The sequence below is a fragment of the Juglans regia genome, chromosome 4 (assembly GCF_001411555.2).
Source record: "Juglans regia cultivar Chandler chromosome 4, Walnut 2.0, whole genome shotgun sequence".
In the NCBI taxonomy this organism is placed as follows: Eukaryota; Viridiplantae; Streptophyta; class Magnoliopsida; order Fagales; family Juglandaceae; genus Juglans; species Juglans regia.
Genome location: NC_049904.1, coordinates 25,160,475 through 25,179,404, shown reverse-complemented (window position 1 = coordinate 25,179,404; position 18,930 = coordinate 25,160,475). Strand labels below are relative to the sequence as shown.

At 33.4% G+C, this 18,930-nt stretch overlaps 1 protein-coding gene across 1 annotated transcript; it reads left to right on the top strand.

Moving 5' to 3' along the window:
* Window positions 1-13,807: 13,807 nt before the first annotated feature.
* Window positions 13,808-18,373, top strand: LOC109011211 (kxDL motif-containing protein 1-like). The gene is made up of 3 exons (XM_018992319.2): window positions 13,808-14,028; window positions 16,596-16,748; window positions 18,108-18,373. Exons 1-3 carry the CDS (start codon window positions 13,913-13,915, stop codon window positions 18,205-18,207), a joined length of 369 nt encoding a protein of 122 aa, XP_018847864.1. The 5' UTR covers window positions 13,808-13,912; the 3' UTR covers window positions 18,208-18,373.
* Window positions 18,374-18,930: the final 557 nt, after the last annotated feature.

The window sequence follows — 18,930 nt, the reverse complement described above, 5'->3', positions numbered from 1 at the left end:
GAAAAAACTCTGCCATTCTGGCCCAATAAATCTGCTATGTCTTTGCGCACTGAGGAATTGACAAGATTTTTTCTATTTTTGATTAAATTTTAGTAAGCATGTTTCTGTTTTTTTGTTTTTTTAATAGGTTAGAGATTATCTACAATTTTAGTATGATGTAGATACCAATCTGTCATTGACAAGTTGTCTTATGGAGTGAAATACAGTTTCCATAAAGAAGATGATACTCTTAAAAAAGTTTATTATATATATTTCTGTAGTGGATAAATATGAAATTCACGTGAAATTATTTATTTATTTATTTTTACTGGTAGCTCTGACCTTTTTTTTTTTTTTTTATCAAATAGAGTACACGGGAGATTGCACACTTTAAAACCACTTGAAAATTTGACATATCAACGAGTGTAATTGACTTAACAAAGTTTATCTTTCTCCAACTGATCAATGGACAACTGTTTTAGATTTTGGTTTTGTATTATAAGAAGAAAAATTCTATTTATCATTTCCTACACCACACAGTAACATGTGATTTGTCATTTTTGTCATTCTATTTAAACACTTCATCTTATTTTTATCTCATTGTAATGAGGTAGTGTAATCCATCAAGTTTTAGATTTTCCTTAATAAATATAAATGACGATCTAAAAGTGATGAAAAATATCATATTTAACGTACTAAAATAAATGAGCAATGCTATATATAATTACGTAATAAAATAAATGAGTAATGCAAAATATAATTATGGATTCTACAAGCGCCACACTCTTTTTGATCTCATATTTACTCATTTTTTCAAAAGAAGTGTGCAATGCTTGCACACTATAATTACAAATATCATATGTCAAACTAAAAATTTGATAAAAATACGATTTGTAACGCTACTTTAACTAAACTCTATCACGCCCCTTGTTTTTCTTTCCATCTTTCCGCTTAGCCTTTTGTGCCGATTTGGATTTTGACTTCCAAAACTGTAGATCGATACTCCTTTTGCAAAAGGTGTGGCCAGGTTTTCATGCTTTAGAGCTACCCCACATTTTTCAAGAAATGACTAAAAAGTGGATCTCACTATGAAAAAGTATAAAAAAAAAATTGTGTTAGCTTTGGATCAATACTCCTCTTGCAAAAGGTGTGGCCAGGTTTTCATGCTTTAGAGTTACCCCACATTTTTCAAGAAATGACTAAGAAAAAGTGGATCTTACTATGAAAAAGTATAAAAAAAATTGTATCTTTTTAGTGACACCTAGTTATTTACAAAAGGTTTGCACGTGACTTGCATATTTGGAACTTATACCTAACATTACTAAAAAAAGTTTAACTGCATAATTTGACTCAAATGGCCCGAGTTTTCTATTCATGCGCGACATATCTCAAGGTCATTTCCTTCTTCGAAGGGTAAGGTGGGAGTTGAGAAGTGTTTTCAACAAAGTTTATTGTTTTTCAAATTAGATTAGAGTCGGGATCACCGAGAATACCATGGCGGATGAATTAGAATGTTTGTGGGAAGGATTTACTCTCACAGAGGAAGAAAAAATGGAAATTTATTTATTAGAAAAAGCAACTAAAAGGTCTATACAAAGAGGTAAAAGATGCCTCATAATTCTCATCCTTATGGATAAGAGCAACCATGCACAATCGGCTGTTAATAAATTTCATTAGGAAGTTGACATAGACCGAGTACTTGCTAGTAGACCTTGGTCTTTTGACAAGCATCTGCTTTGTATCCAAGAGTTTGACAGTCACACACCCCTTAATTAGATAACTTTTACACATGAACCATTTTGGATCTAGCTCCACAACATGCATTTGGCTGCCATGACTAAAGAAGGAGGTGAAAGTATAGGTTCAACAGTGGGGGAAGTGATTACAGTAGATGCTGATGGGGATGGAATTGGTTGGGAAAGTTTTTTAAGAATCAGAATTAAAATTGACATTATGAAACCATTAGCTCGAGGCATATTGCTAAGAATTGATAGAAAGAAAAAATGGATTTCAAGCATGAAAGGCTGTCAATAATATGTTTTCAGTGTGGTGTACTAAAGCACCCAAATAGGGTATGCCCAATGAAAAAAAGATAGGAATCATCCATCTAGGACAGGTAGAGCACAGTATGGCTAGTGACTAAGGGCATTGCCTGCTAATTCTAATGGATTTGGTGGTAGAAAATACGGGGGAAGAGGGGACAAAATACATGCCAATCCACTTTATTAGAGCAGTGTAGAAGAGGGAAAGAAAAAGGAAACAATTATACATCAAGAAGATAAGTCAATTCAGGTGGAGAAAAAAAGGCAAAAGTCCTAATATTTTAGCAACTGGTGTAGAACTACCTATGAGTGCAAAAAATAGTAGATGGATAAGAACCCATTGAGTGAGACCGCAAACAGTTCTGAGATGTATGATGCAGAGAAAAGGCCTTTCCAACAACTGGAGGAAGAGCAAGCTCATGATCAACTGGGACTAAAGGTGAATCCAAGCAACATACCTTTGGACCCACCGGCAAATCACATCTCTTTCATCAAGTCAATAAGTAATGATGACCATTCCAATATGAATATCTCTTGTACTATAGAAAGCAATACTAAGTAAATTGGGTGGAAAATGAGTGCAAGAGGGGTTCATTTGGTAGGGACCAATGCCATGCTAAATAAGGGAACAAACACTGATGAAATTTTAGGACTGAAAATAGGTAGGATTCTTTGTGATAGCATTGATCTGGATACTCAGTTAAAAAAGTCCAGAGCTGAGCTTAATCCTGAAAGGAGCATAACTCAGGAGCATATGGTAGAGACTGCTGAGCAGCCTCACCAGCAACAATGAAGTGTTTAAGCTGGAACTGTCGAGGGCTTGGGAACCCACGAACATTTACAGAGTTTCACTTAATGGTGAAGACCAAGTGTCCCAACATAGTGTTTCTAATGGAAACCAAGAGCATAAGGGAGAAAGTTGAAAGAATTAGAAACCATATTGGTTATGATCAAAGCTTTGTAGTAGATTGTAGAGGGTGCAGTGGCGGTTTAGCAATGTTACGGAAATCCACCACTTCAATAGAATTGGACTCCTACACGTAGTCATATCTCAGTTAATGTTACTAATACTGAGAGTGGGAAGAATTGGCTCCTTACTCGGGTTTTATGGAAACCCTATAACTACAAAAAGGCTAGGGAGTTGGCAGTTGCTTAGGCTCGAACAACAGGGCATGGATGTGTATGGGGAATTTTAATGAGATCTTAGACCAATATGAGAAGTATGGAGGAGCAACCAAGCCATATGCTCATATGGAATCTTTTTAACAAGCAATGGAGGACAGTGATTTGAGTGACTTGGGTTACAAAGGGAATAAATACACATGGTCCAATAATAGAGAAGATTCTGATTTTACTAAAGAAATGATTGATAGAGCTATATGGAATCCTCTATGCCTCAGCTTATTTAATGAGATTGGTGTATCCAGTTTAGCAACTTATAGTTCTGACCACAATCCAATATTCATAACCTTGAGCAGTAATGGGAACCTGAAAGAAGATACAGAATAATATATATGAAACAAGCTAGGGAAGAAAAGGAGAGTGTTATAACTTAATTAAAGAAGCTTGGAATTTTCAATCAAGAGATGAGAGGTCGCTTGTAGCAACAACACAAAGACTGGCCTACTATAAAAACAAGTTGATCTAATGGAGCATGGAGTTTGATAAAGCTAACAAGGGGGCTCTTGAGGCTAAACTTGCTCAAATTAAAGGACTGCAAGAGATTAATATTGGCTATCACACAAACAGCTTCAGAAAAAAGTTGCTAGGTTGCTAGATGACGACTTGAAATGGAAACAAGCGTAACAAAGATGGCTCAAGGAGGGGGATAGAAATACAAATTTTTTCCATAAAGCCTCCCAAAGAAGACAAACCAGCCATATAAAAAGTATTAATCATGGGGCTAGCACTACACACACCTCTCTTCAAGGAATTAGTTAGATTTTTCAGACCTATTATACAACTTTATTCACTACTTCAAAACCTACAAGAATAACAGAATGTTTAGAACCCATGCAAGCTTTACTCTCTGAGGAGATTAATCATATGTTGCTCAAAGAATTTTCTGTTTCTCAAGTGGAAGAAGCCGTATTCTCCATGAATCCCTTAAGCTCCCCAGGCTCAGATGGTTTTTCAACAGGTTTCTTTCAAGAACATTGGAGCATTGTAGGCCAAGACATTTGTGAAGCAGTATTGGCATCTTTGAATCATAACCGATGGACAAATAACATTAATGAGACTTTCATTGTGCTGATCCCAAAAACCAAAAATCCAACTCAAGTTACTGAGTTCAGACCAATAAGTCTTTGTAATGTTACTTACAAGATTATTGCTAAGGTGCTAGCCAACAGATTGAAACACATTCTTTCAGTTATCATACCTCCCACTCAAAGTGCTTTTGTCTCAAGAAGATTAATTTTTGATAATGTGATTGTTGCTTTCGAGGCTCATGCACAGCAAGATAAAAGGGAAAGATGGATACATGGCCTTTAAATTGGATATGAGCAAAGTCTATGACAGACTTGAATAGAGCTTTATTGAAGCCGTGATGGAAATGATAGGATTTAGTAGGAAGTGGATTGAACTCATCATGACATGTGTCTGAATTTTCTCTTATTCATTATTATTAACTTGGGTTTCTCAACCAGTTTTCCAACCTTCAAGAGGCATTAAGCAAGGTGATCTCTTATCACCCTACCTATTCATCTTGTGTTTAGAAGCCCTCAACAAGATACACAACAAAGTAGAAGAGTCTAGTCTAATTACAGGGATTCCAATGGCACGAGATTAGATTCACACCAATCATCTCTTCTTTTGTACATGACAGTTTGTTGTTTTGCCAAGCTTCCTCTTTAGTATGGAGTAGGTTGATCAGGCTTTTGGAACTCTATGAACAAGCACCGGAACAGAGGCTGAACAAAGACAAAACATCCATTTTCTTTAGCAACAATACAAAGAAAGCAACCAAATACATCATCACAAGCATTGCAGGAATTAGAACTACAGGTTCCAATGAGAAATATTTAGGATTGTATGCTTTTGTAGGCAAATCCAAAGATAAGGCCTTCAAAGGCTTCCTAGATAGAGTGAGGAGTAAACTTAGTAACTGGAAAATGAGATTGCTATCACAAGCTGGGAAAGAAATACTCATCAAATCAGTGATACAAGCCATCCCCACTTAAAGTATGGGAGTGTTCAAGCTCCCTAGGAGTCTGTTGCAGGAACTAAATAGACTAATGAAGGGTTATTGGTGGGGAAAAATAGGTCATGAAAGGAGAATGCATTGGATGAATTGGAATCAGATGGGGAAATCAAAACTTATAGGTGGGATGAGATTTAGAGATTTGGAAAACTTCAACCTAGCAATGTTAGCAAAGTAAGGATGGAGGATTATATAGTCCCCAAACTCACTTGTTAATCAAGTTCTCAAGTTTAAATATTTTCCAAGAACTAATTGATTTAAAGAAAAGATGGGTAGCAGCCCCTCTTTTGTATGAAGAAGTCTGCTCCCAGATCGACCCTTGCTTAAAGAAGGGACGATATGGAAGATTGGCAATGGTAAAATAGTTAAAGTTTGGTCAGATAAATGGTTGCCTCAACCAACTACATTCAGACCTCAAAGTGCAATGAAAATTCTGGATGTGGAAGGTAAAGTAGAGGAACTTATCAATGTAGATACTATGACCTGGAATCTCACTTTAGTCAAAGAAATCTTCTCAAAGGAAGAAATAGTCCCCATTCGCCAAATTCCTATAAGTCACACCAATAGGCCAAACCAATTAATGTGGCGATGCACTGCTAATGGAATATTCACTGTCAGAAGTGCATATCACGTGCAAGGTGAACTACAGAGAAGATCACAAGGCCAATGTCCACAAAGCATCACAAATGCTGAAGAATGGACCAAGTTTTGGAAGTTGTCACTCCCACCAACAGTCAAGACCTTCTTGTGGAGAGCTTATCTTAATATTTTGCCTACAAAGCTCAACTTGTGCAAAAAGAAAATAGTGGAAGACCCCCAATGACCTCTTTGTTTGCAGAAACCAGAATCTACTGAACATATATTATGAGATTGTGTTACATCTAAGGATGTATGGCAACAGTGTTCGAAGAGAATTAAAAAAATAGAGTCTCGTAAAAGAGTATTAAAGAACTTCTGGAAGAAATGCTCATGAAGTTAAACAAAGAGGAGATGGAAGAATTGTCAGTTGTGCTCTAGAAACTATGGAGGAGAAGAAATGAATTTGTATTGAAAGATATTTTCACCCACCTTATCTCTTTGGTGCAACATGCCTATTAGTTGCTGCAGGAATTTAGAGTCTCTCAACCAGTGGTGACCACTCAGCAGTCACTCTCTACTACTCGGAATGAAGATTGGAAACCTCCTCTAACAAATTTTGTCAAGCTCAATTGGGATGCAGCGGTGGATAGAGTTCACTGTAAGATAGGAATTGGCATTGTTGCTCGTGACAATGAAGGCAACATTCTAGCCACACTGAGGAAGAGGCAAGATTTGTCCCCAGATCCTCTACTAGCAGAAACATTTGTAGCTCTCCAAGCAGCCACCTTTGGTACTAAGCTGGGACTGAGGAAAATAATTCTAGACGAAGATTCAAAGAAAGTTGTGATGGTTGTTCAAGGTCATATGGAAGATTTGAATTATTTTGAGATACTAGTAACAGACATCAGGATCAAGCTACAATGTTATGAACACTGCTCAATCAAACACATTCCAAGATAAGCCAATTTAATTGCACAAACATTAGGAAAGAATGCATTATGAATTTCTTATTGTATTGTGGACCTAGAGGAAACTCCTCACTGTATTCAGTCTCTATTATAGAGCTTTTGATCAATGGAGAATTACATGGTATTTTCAAAAAAAAAAAGAAAAAAAAAAAGACATCTGTATTTTTCTCCCTTTTCTGTGAAGCTTGAATAATTATGTTATTTTCCAGCCTTTGCATGTATCTTAAATATTAAATATTAAGACAACGATTGGATTAATTTAAATTAAAAAGATATCTATTTTCTTTATTTGTATTAACAATTATTTAAAGAATAATGATATTCATCATTCTTCAAATCATCATTCTTTTGCGTCCAATATGCGTCAAACCCAGAATCATCGAAAGCAGATATTTTCGACCTTTTTTAGCACTAATTCTAACAGATTAAAATGCTGAAAAAGGTCAGTAAAGTTAATTGTCAATTATCTGAAATGAAGATAATTTAAAAACGATGGTTAAAATGATGAACAACATCAAGTTTTACATTTTTATACCAAAATGGTTTATTTTATCCACATTTTGTCAGTAAAGTTAACAAACACTTCCCCACGTTTGCCATAAGCTACATCATTAGCTTTAAATACATTATATATCAAAATATTTTCATAGCCTTAAAACATTAAATTAAAAAAAAAAAAGGGAAGAAGAAGAAGAAGTCTCCACATGCAAAGAGTTAGGTATGGAACTCCACCAGCAAAATGAGGAACTCCCCTCACCCATCCACTCGCGAGGTGATTTGTGACCATATTCCTATAACACAATAGTGAAAAATAAATGTAATGAAGACTCATTAAGTTTGATGTTATAATCTATTACTCATGAGATAATAAGGAAAAAGGAAGTTGTAGAATCCATATTTTTATACGGATAGTGCTAGTAGGACCCCAGCGGTTATCACTGAGCGTAACGCTAGTGAATTTCAAAATCTTATTTTCTTTTTAATTTTTTTTAATTTTTTTTAACATCATTAATAATTAAAAAAATATATATACAATTTCATTAATAGTTACTTTTTTAATTATAAGTAAAAAAAAAAAAAATTAAATATTCGAACGATAACTAACAGATCTTCTAACATTTTCTTTTTTATACAAATAATTCCTTTATTTTTCTCTTTATTAATTAGTATATATTGTATTTTATTTTACCTTGCCTTATCACATCTTGTAAAATAAAATATTTTTTTTGTACAATCACTTAATAATAATACTAATTTTTTAAAATTTATCTGTAATTTTACTTTAATTTTAATATTATATTAAAAAGTTGTGATTAAGATATAGATGAGTTGGTGGTTTATCACTTATCGTATTAGAGTTGACCCTACAAATAAGATCCATAGCTAGACAACATTGCCAACAGAAATCATGAGAGAACAAACATTGCAATTATTTTTCATATTTCTCAATAATTAAATTTAAAGAAAAGATATTTACAATCATGAATTATGTAATTATCGCGTAATCTATTTGAGAAAAGTGAATAAAATATAAAAATCATATGAAAAAAATTAATTTTTTAATAGTAGACCTCACTCTTTTTCAAAACAATTACATAATGTTTACGTACTTTATAATTGTATGTAGAATTACTCTTAAATTTAATGGTCCAAATATATCCCTTCCTTCCCCAAACCAAAATCTCTAATGATGGATAAAGAAATAAGAAATCTATATAACATTTTCCATTGCTTTAATTGGAAAAGTTGACATGTGAAAGTCTAAAGAAATAATATTTATAGTCTAGATATGAAAAGTCTAGCTCATTTAAAAAAAGAAAAATTTTGATAAATCAAATCTAAGACCCAGATGAAAATATTTTTTTTAATGATAAACTTCACTTTTTTACAGAGAATTCACAAAATTTATAGTCTAAAACTATATTTAAAGTTACTAAAGGCAACATTATAAAAATTTTAGGTACAAATTTTAGGTAATTGTTAGTAATGTTAGTTACAAACTTAAATATGTAAAATTTTATAGAAATGTGATTATATAAAAAAATCGAGTTATTCACACTTTTACTGTATTTTACTCTCTTTTTTTTTTTTTTTTTTATAAAGGATTGGTATAAGATATGTGAAATTACACAAAGATATTATATAAAATAATCTTACAAATTGATGTGGTTTCATCAAATCTATTAAATCTAATTTATAATAAAAATAATTTTAAATCTGATAAATTACATCAAATCAAAAATTATTTTAGCCTCTTTGGATTGAGAAGTAATCTCAACTCATTTCATCTCATCATTATAATTTAACTTTTTCAAATCTTAAAATAATAATAATATTAAAAAAAATAATATTTTCAGACTTGTTTGTATTCAAAATTCACCTCAACTCATATTATCTCATCATTACAAATTTCTTAAATTTACACACAAAATATAATAAACAATTCAATTTTTTCAAATCCTAAAATAAAATTTTAAATTCTTATATAAAATATAATAAATAATTCAAATTTTATTCTATAATTCACAAATTATTTTAACTCATTTTTAAATACAAATCACTCTTAAAATAATTTTATATCATCTCAAATCATCTCATTAATTAAATTATTTTATTATTTTTATTGAATAATTTTATATATAATTATAAATTATACAATCGTTATATAATTATTTTTAAAATAAATAGAATTTATTATTAAAAAATTAATTTTTTTAATATAAATATTTTATTTTTATTTTTATTTTTCAAAATATAAACGCAATTCACGTAAATATCTTTTCTCATTTTTATTAAGGGTAAAAGGAGGCAGCACTTTCTGAGCAATCAGAGCACGGTGCTTCAACTTTCAGAGCGGTGCAAAGAAATGCGGTTCCGTGCGGACCCCACTCCTTCAGCGCCTGTCTGCCTGCCTTGCCTGCCTGCACATGTACATACGCCGTCCGCATGTATACATGCATGATCGTCATAACATGGACCATCATCCATCATGTGAGAGCCAGCCGATCATTGAGAACGGTAGAGGTGGCAGGCCTAGCTAGAATTTTTCACTTTATTTTTTTTAAATTGAAAAGTCAGTGCGAAAGGCACTGTTTTTTCGAACCTCGTGCTGCTGATTCTCTCTCTTTCTTTCGCTCCTTCCCTTCCCTTCCCTTCCCTCTCCTTCGGGTACTTTCATTTATTGCTGAATAATGGGGTTACAGTCATTTAATGCCTCCCTCCCTCCCTCTCTTCTATCTTTTGGTGCAGACTTGCAGAGCAGATTAATTCAAAGAAAGCTATTCCCGCGTGGATGCCCCTCTGCCTTTCCACTTTTTGTCGATAGCTGTACGGATCGGATTCTTCAGTTCTCATACATGCACAAAAAGTAGGTCTTTTTTCTTTCTTTTTTTTTTGGTTGTATTTTTTTTTTTTTATCATTTACCAATTGATGAAGATGATATTCGATAAACAAATGATGATTAACACATTTGATCACATTTTTCTTTTCTTTATTTTGTTGGATTGGGGGTGAAAGATTCAGGACGAGTGTGCTTTTGGTTTTGGGATCCTTTTCATGGCAATACTGTTGGAGTATTCCTAGACAAAAATTAAACACATTAAAGTGCAAAGGTCTCTAGCTTTACAAAACCCAAGGTAAGAAAGTGTCTCCCTAGGGTTTTGTTTTTCTTCGCATAAGGGGTTTGTTTGGATCCTCTGATACCCTGTGGAGAAGCAAGAGATCTTTATGTTTACGGGATCTTAAAGATTCGGTAGGGGAAGGATATAGACCATCATGGATTCATGGGTATGGGGACTTTAGACTTTAGTAGTGTATATATATAATATATATATATATATATATATATACACGCTAGAAATTCTATTTATAATTGGGAGACTGTGTATACAGTTTATTGATGAATAAAAATAAAAATAAAAAATCATTTTAAAAAATGTATTATTATAATTTTAAATTTTTTTTAAATATCAATGTATAGACTTGCATGAGCAGTCTGTACGTAGATTCGATGAAACTACATCTCATCTCATATCATTTCACATCATCTCTTTATTATAATTTTTTAAATTTTTACACAAAATATAATAAATAATTTAAAATTTTAAAATAATAATAATATTATTAAAAAATATTATTTTATTCAATTTTTATCTCAACTCCTCTCATATCCATTCACTATCCAAAACGTACCTTAATATGGAAAATGCTTGGGTCACCGAAAGGTGGTCCTGGGACATTTTTCTAATTTTTTTTTTTTGTCTTTTTCTTTTACTTAATAATTAAAGAAATATTTTTTTAATGATATTGTGAGTTTTTTTAAATGTATAAGATGATAAAAAAATGTAGGCAAAAAATTAAAAAAAAAGGCTAAATGGCCTTCTTGAGAGATTTTCTCAAGCCACACCCTCTAGTAGTGTAGTATGACTCTTTCAATATAGGCTATAGCAATACTTTTATTCTTTTTTATGATTTGTTTTGAGGATCTCGGTTTGAGAAAAGCCTCACAAAAATAAACTTACAAATTGATATGACTTGATATAATATATTTAATTGTAAAGTTATTTTTGTTATAAAATAAATTTAACATATCATATAAAATCATATCGGTTTATCGGTTTACTTTTATAAGATCTCTTTGTAATAGGCCTGTGCAAAAAGCCCGATGGGCCGATCAACCCGCATGACCCGATTGGATTTATCCGACAATAATCGAGTTCATCGGGTCCAGATCATCTAACGGGTTCGATGATTCTCATGTCGGTTGAAACCGATCACCGACAGATTTGATCTTGCGTCGATCTTCGGCAGATTTTGAACGAGCTACTCACAAAAACTCATCAATATACGACGGATTCTCCACTGCTAATCAGACCCACCAAGAAATCAACAGTTTTACATTTTTCTCTAAGAATAAATCAAGCAAAGCCTCTGCTTCCTCCCGAGGTGAAGGTCGTCGATGATTTCAAAGAAAATTAAATAGATCTTGAACTAGATCTCAAAGAAAATGAAATACATCATAAAGAAAATGAAATACATCATAAGCTTCATCACCGATGAGGCATCCGACAAGTTCTAGATGTAGAAGCGACGATCAACGGCGATGATCTGCGCGCGGTGGGCCCTGACCACCCTCGGCTTCAAGGACTACGTGAAGCCCCTCAAGGTGTACCTGCAGAGAAAGGGTGGGTTTGGGAGGGGAAAGGTTGAGCTGCAGAGGGAGGGTGGGTTTCGGCTACAGAGGGAGGGTGGGTTTCGGTTGCAGAGGGAAAAGTCTGAGCTGCAGAGGAGAGGAAGAGGAAGAGGAAGAAAAGAAACGGACCATGTGCGAGAGGCTGAGTTTGCAGAGGAGCATGAAAGGGGTGTGGTCGCGTGGGTCTGCAAATGAAGATGAACGGGCGAGAATTGAGAAAGACGATAAAAAGCAAGACAAACGGGTTCGACCCGATCCGACATTTACGGGTCGGGTCAAGTCGAGCTAAAACTCCGCTTCACTGCGGGTTGGGTCGGGTCGGTCCAAAATTTGGTCGGGTCGGATCTCTGTGCAGCCCTACTTTGTAACTATATCACTTCTCTTAAGATTTTGTGGGATAACTGTTTTTGGTTAATGGGTTTTTTATTTTTATTTTTTCAAATGGGAAAGGATGATGGAATGGACTTGGTGTTTGTAATTGTGGCATTTTGATGTTGTTGAGAGGAATGATTAGGAAGTTGGCTGGGGGTAAGCTGCATGAAAGTGATCTGGAGTTTTGCAGGATGAGTTTTTTATAAATTTTTTGTGGTAGATTTTCATGATTGTTGCATTTGTTTTCTGGGTTTTTGCGTTGGACCGAACAGATCAAATGGTTTGAATTTTAGGGTTGTGATCTTGGAAATGCATGTGCAGCAGCAAAAGAGTTGCATATGGACAACGAGTCAACTGTCAAGGATCCCCGATTCACCAGTGAGGGAAATAACTTATTATGCCCATTTTCTATCTTAAATATACAACATTTCATGCAAAACTTAATATCCTGAAATAACTTGGACCCAAAAATAAAGTTGCAACTTAACTACCCGTTTACCAATAAGTGACTGTTTTGGTTTGAGTTTGTGAGCTTGAAACGTATTTTTTAACAACCCAAAAGCTATTTTAAAGAAAATAATAATATGTTTGATAAATTTATAAAAAAAAAAAATGCTTTAAGCACTTAGAAAAATGAAAATTCACCTTTTTAAAAAAATACTTAAATTGAAGCTTTTATTAAAAAAACTGCAACACATAACTGTACATCTTTAAAAAAATACCATAACTAACTGTAAGAGCTCGTTTATTTTCACAGATAAGATAAGATAAGATAAAATGAGTTTAAATTAAAATTAAAAAGTTGAATAAAATATTGTTATAATATATTTTTTAATATTATTTTTGTTTTAAAATTTAAAAAAATTGAATTGTTTATTTTATTTTATATTGAAAGTTGAAAAAGTTGTAATAATTAAATGAGATGAGATGTTTTCTGAAGCTATAATTATAAGTTTGAAGGGGCTGAGTATCTTTTGGTCTAGAATAAATAATTGAATTGAGGCTTTTAGAAATACCTTTAACGGAATGATAAAAAAAAAAACATGTAAAAAATAAAAAAAGAGAAATAAATTTCAAATTTGTATTTTTTTTCATGAATTATATATGAGGGAAAAAAAGGTTGAAAGTCTCTCAATAGAATGAATAATATATAGAAAATTTGAAACTAAACTCAGCAGTCTCTCAATAGTAAAATATTTTAGACAAAACAATTATACAAAAATAATTTTACAAGTTGACGTTACTTGATGTAGTTTATCTGATTATAAAATTATTTTTATTATAAAATAAATTTTATAAATCAAATGAAATTATTTCAACTTATAAGATTATTTTTATATAATTTCTTTTTGTAAATGAAACATTATTTTTTTATAAGCATATAGAATGTAATTAGAGGAGAGTTTTCACTTTTCAGTGAGAGCTTGTGCACTACAAAATCGTCTAATTTTGCTGCCCCATTTTCGGACCCAATCAAAAAAGTTGAATCCGCCCAATTAGCCGACCAAAGTCCTTACAAGAAGCTCGGATACAGTTCCATTGCATCGGCGTCTCTCTCTCCTCTCACTTTCTCTCTCCATGGAGCAGGCGGAGACGGAAACGGTAAGAGTGGCTTCAGAGGGGGTTTCTCGCGAATTCAAAACCCTTATCGACGCCGAGGATTTGGACTCCCTCAAGCAATTGCAGCACCTTATGTAACGTTTCTCTCTCTCTCTCTCTGTGTAGCTTACACAATGTGCGTTAGATTGACCATCAAAATTGGATACTTCTTTTCAAGTGCCTTCCCAATCCATTTTTTTTCTCAAATTTTTGGATTTTAACTTGTTCTGTAATCTTGTTTGTTTGTTATTTGAACACTGAGCTGTACTCGATCCGACCACGTTTTGCACATTTCATGCCCCATGATCATTTTTTATTAAAAAAGAAAAGCTCGATGTAATCCAATCATGAATTAGTATAAGTGGATGAGAAAATTATGAAATAACCTTTCTTGAATTTCTGAAAGTGAGGGAAGCTTCCATATAGTGTCTACACTACGCAGACACTTAAAACGTCTAGACCCAGAGTAACTTTGATGATTTGGCGATTTTTATATAGCCTAGAACCCGATTTTGTAGCTTAGACAGTTTTATATCCAGGCACATACTAGAACGTTAAGCATGGTCGAAACGTTTGTAGATTTTTCAAGTTGCTGTTTTTCTTTTTTTCCTATTGAATAAAGTTTTTCTTGGATACTTATTGCGCCTCTCTGCCCTTTTAATGAAATTAAATTACTTACAAGAAAATAATGGTGTAACACGGAGAATGCCAAAACAAAATCTTGAGATAGTCTTCCACATAATGCATGAGGACTTGGTGATCTGTGGCAGAAACAATAGATGGATGCTTAGTTTAGGCAACGGCACTGTAGGATATGATGTCTGTATGAGGACACTAGTAGGATTAGGGTGTAGTCGAGGTGACTAGAGTATGAGGAACATCTGAGGATAGGGTTGTAAATGAACCAGTCTGTTTGATAGTCCATTCTGTTAAACTCGAATCGAACTCGACTCGTGAAAAAAAAAACTCGTTCGTAAAAGCAGATACCCGCTCGATTTGTAAATGACATACCCGAAAAACTCGACTCGACTTGATTGAGGCTCATTAAGGCCCGTTCGTTTATACTTAAGTCGACTCGTTAGCTCGAATCGATTAAAACTCATTCATATATTGATAAATATATACATATATATATATGTATTAGCTAATAATATAAGCATACATTTTATAATTAAATATAAAATATGTAATCTAATTACTTATATCTATATTATTTTTACTTATAAAAAAAAAATTACTTATGTCTATATAGTGAATATACTTCATCGGTATATTTTATAATTGTATAAGAATTAGTCGATAAAATTTAATAATTTCATATACTAGTATGTGGGAACCATATATGAAATAGATATATGCTATCATATTAAGTGTATGTATTAATAATATATGTAAGCATATAATATATTGTTATTTTGGATAAATATCAACTAGTTAGATATTAATTATTTATAATTTTTTTAAAATTTTATAATTCAATAGAGGTTTTACTTGTTAGTTGTATAAATTCAATATTAGATATTTTATTTTTTATTTATTTAATTTATTAATTATTAAATCTTATTCAAAAAATAAAAAAATAAACAATTCGTGCTCAAGCTCGAGCTCGGCTCGACTTGAACTTGCTTGTGGGACGAGCTTGAGTTGAGAGTTTAGCTTATCGAGTCGAGCTCGAACAAAAAATTAAAAAAAAAAAAATCTCGAGTTCGAACTCAAGTATTTTGAGTCGAGCCTCAACTCGATTATAGCCCTTGTTGAGGATATGGTAAAAGTCATTAAACCCGAAGGGGTTGGCCCAAGTGGTGAACGTCTTGGTCTTGGGGTATCACTCCCTTCAAGGTCCAAGGTTCAACATCTCATGGGTGCAAACAATATTTTGGGGCTACACTCTCGGGTGAAAAGCCAGCGATTTAACCAGTTCCGTGTTAGAAAACTTCCAAGGGTGCGGTGCACAGGACCAGGGTTTACTCTGTATGGGTGGGTCTGATGGGCCCTGCTTTGGAGAGGTGCCCCGACATTAAAAACAAAAATGGAAAAAGTCATTATATAGATTCTATGCATATTTATATCTTCTTGTTCACATGAATCAAAACCGATGATGAACCTAAATGCCCAACTGTTTGGACAATACAAACTTTGGTTGATTGTTAAGCTTTTACTCTTAATAATTAATATTCTGACCCTAAATTAACTCTTATCTGACATTGAGGATTTTCTTTCTGCTTGAGGGACGCCCATTTATATGCTTGTGTACATGCATACATACCTTAATGCCCACGTTGAGTGTGGTTAACTGAAAAGATGCAAATAGATCATGATCCAAATACATTTGAAACAATCTCTAGTGAAAAGGGAATCTCCGAGCCATGTTTTTTTATGGAAGAGAGGTTTTGAGAGCAAGATAGAGAATATAGTTGCTGGGACTTTATTTTATTTTATTTTTCGTTTAGTTTGCATATTTGTATTTTCAGGAATCTTTTAGATGAATTTAAAGAATCAATTCATTCGGAAACTTGAAGTGTAGCTTTGGCGCTTACTTCGCGGTGCCTTATACCTAATGAATATTTAGGGTGGTTGCAGGTTTTGGCATGGGCTTGAGCCTTGTGGCATCTGGTAACTAATTTTTCTCTGATGATTTTTTCATTGGTTCCCCAAATTGCAGACTGGGAAGATTGCAGGACAGCAATGCAGTACTGTCACATTTTAATGAGTATTCAGAGCATTGCTTTGATGAGGTTTCAGGGGACTTCTCTAGAAATACACGCCTTTTGAGGTCTATGAAGTCAGATCTTGATTATATATTTCAGAAACTAAGGTTAGCACTTATTTTTTGTTCCATGCTGGTGTATGATATATCATCTGGCTGCTCTAATCTTACTGATGGGTGCATAATTAAATTCCCCCATAATGGCTGATTTACTCCCGCTGAATACCTTTTATCTTTTAAAAGAAAAAGAAGCCGATACTAAGTTAATAGCTCATACTATTTTAACTTAAGTCTGTTGGCTGTTGTTCTCAAGTCTACCAAAGTCCATTTTTGGGATCAATCATCTTTTGAAATTTAATTATATGGATCTATAAACCAAGTTTACTTGGGCCCACTTTCAATTGAGAATAGTGGCTGCTGGGGCATATGGAAATTCTCCTCCTCTCTCTTCATGGTCGTGTAGCACCCATGTTTTTATGTTAGTAATAATGCTTCGTTAAAAGCATAAAGGTGCATCCAAGAGTGTAGAGTGTATAGAGTCACCTATATAGAAGTGGAAAAAGATACAAGAAAATCGTGAAAAGTTAGCTCATGAAAGTCTATTGTGGCTGTCCAAAGGGAGAGAATATTGGAAAATAAAGTTTTGAGCTCCTCCTATTTCCATGATCCTCAAAAATCATCTTGTTCATTTCTCTCCAAATACACTATATCAAGCAAGTAGGAACCATCTTCTTGCTGCAATTTGTGGGCTTCCTTCTCACTCTCTCCAAGAGGAAAAAAGGTCCATTACTTTTATGGGCATGATTCAAACCAAACCAACCCGTGTGAGGAAGTCATCCTATAAAGCACTAGACATCTCACAAGGGAGTAAAAGATTATCAACATAGTCCCCATTCCTCTTGCACATGCAGTATCAATCAATCACCCCAATGTGTCATTTCTTTCAATTATTCATGGGGAAAATCTTTCCTAAAGAAGCTGTCTACTTGGTATATCATAAAAATCTTTCCTGTGATATAATAAGAAGTTTTTTATTTTTCCATATCCAATACGAATTCCTGTGGATAATGATGTTAGGAGTTCAGTTGCATATTTTCTGCTTGTCAAGTCTCTATCGTGCACAGCTTCTTATGTTTGTCTTTATCTTTTATTTATTCATGTACATTCTCCACACTGATCGAATATCTACGTAACTTTTCCATCAACTTGTAATTATGGGAGATACTTATAAAAAAAAAAAAAACTTGTAATTATGGGATTTGAAACTATGCTGTGGATTATAAAGCAACATGTGCAAAGTCCTTTGTTTACATCGTCATAAATCTATTTCATGATTTTGATCGAAGTGGTCTTCTTTATACACTTCGCTATTGCCTCCAGATTTTGATGTACTTTGGTGCTTTCTCTCTCTCTCTCTCTCTCTCTCTCTCTGACACACACACACACGCATGCAAACAACACAAACAGGAGCATGAAATCAAGGATTTTGGCCACCTATCCAGATGCATTTCCAGATGGTTCAAAGGAAGTACTTGACCGGAGACCAGACCTTGAATTGCCTCAGTAACCGTAGAAATTTTTAGCAACATGTATCATGCTAACACTTTTGGGAAACACAGAAAAATCTGTGTTCTTTTTTTTTTTTTTTTTTTAGTTATGAATGTAACGTGATTATTTGTTAAATATGTCTACTAGGTATATGCCATCTTCAGGAGTAAACATCATTTGCCCAACTCTGATTTGTGAGAATAGCAAGTGCATGTGAAAGTCCATAAATAAAATGAAAGATGGAAAAGGAAAGGGAAGCATATGCATTACTTGTCCTAAGCACAGCATCAAGCTCGCACTCATTATTGACGTTGAAATTGAGTCTCATTTCATCTGTGCTCCCGTGCGGCCATTTTAACACAAGTATTATACATAGATTATTGTGCCCGTGACACTAAGGTTGAGGGCTACCTTTAGATGGCCTAAATGCGATTGGATGTTGAATTTTGAACTGAGTTGAGTTGAGATGATAAAATATTATTAGAATATTATTTTTTAATATTATTATTATTTTAAAATTTGAAAAAATTGAATTGTTTATTATATTTTATCTTATAATTTGAAAAAATTGTAATAATGAATTGAAAAGATTTAAGGATCCAATCGTCCTTTTATTTAAATTCTACAATTCGTTTTTCTTTTAATAAATTTTATTGATGCCATTTTAAACAATTTAACCAGTCATCTCGACAGAGGATGCAGGTAGTTTAGAGTAGATTTCAATTAACAGTTTAGACTGCAA

Bases quoted from the DNA above. Each gene is read 5' to 3' on its own strand.
- LOC109011211 (XM_018992319.2), top strand. From the start codon at position 13,913: ATGGAGCAGGCGGAGACGGAAACGGTAAGAGTGGCTTCAGAGGGGGTT. The intron at 14,029-16,595 runs GTAACGTTTCTC...CCCAAATTGCAG, and splicing joins AAGCAATTGCAGCACCTTAT to ACTGGGAAGATTGCAGGACA. The intron at 16,749-18,107 runs GTTAGCACTTAT...CAACACAAACAG, and splicing joins TATATATTTCAGAAACTAAG to GAGCATGAAATCAAGGATTT.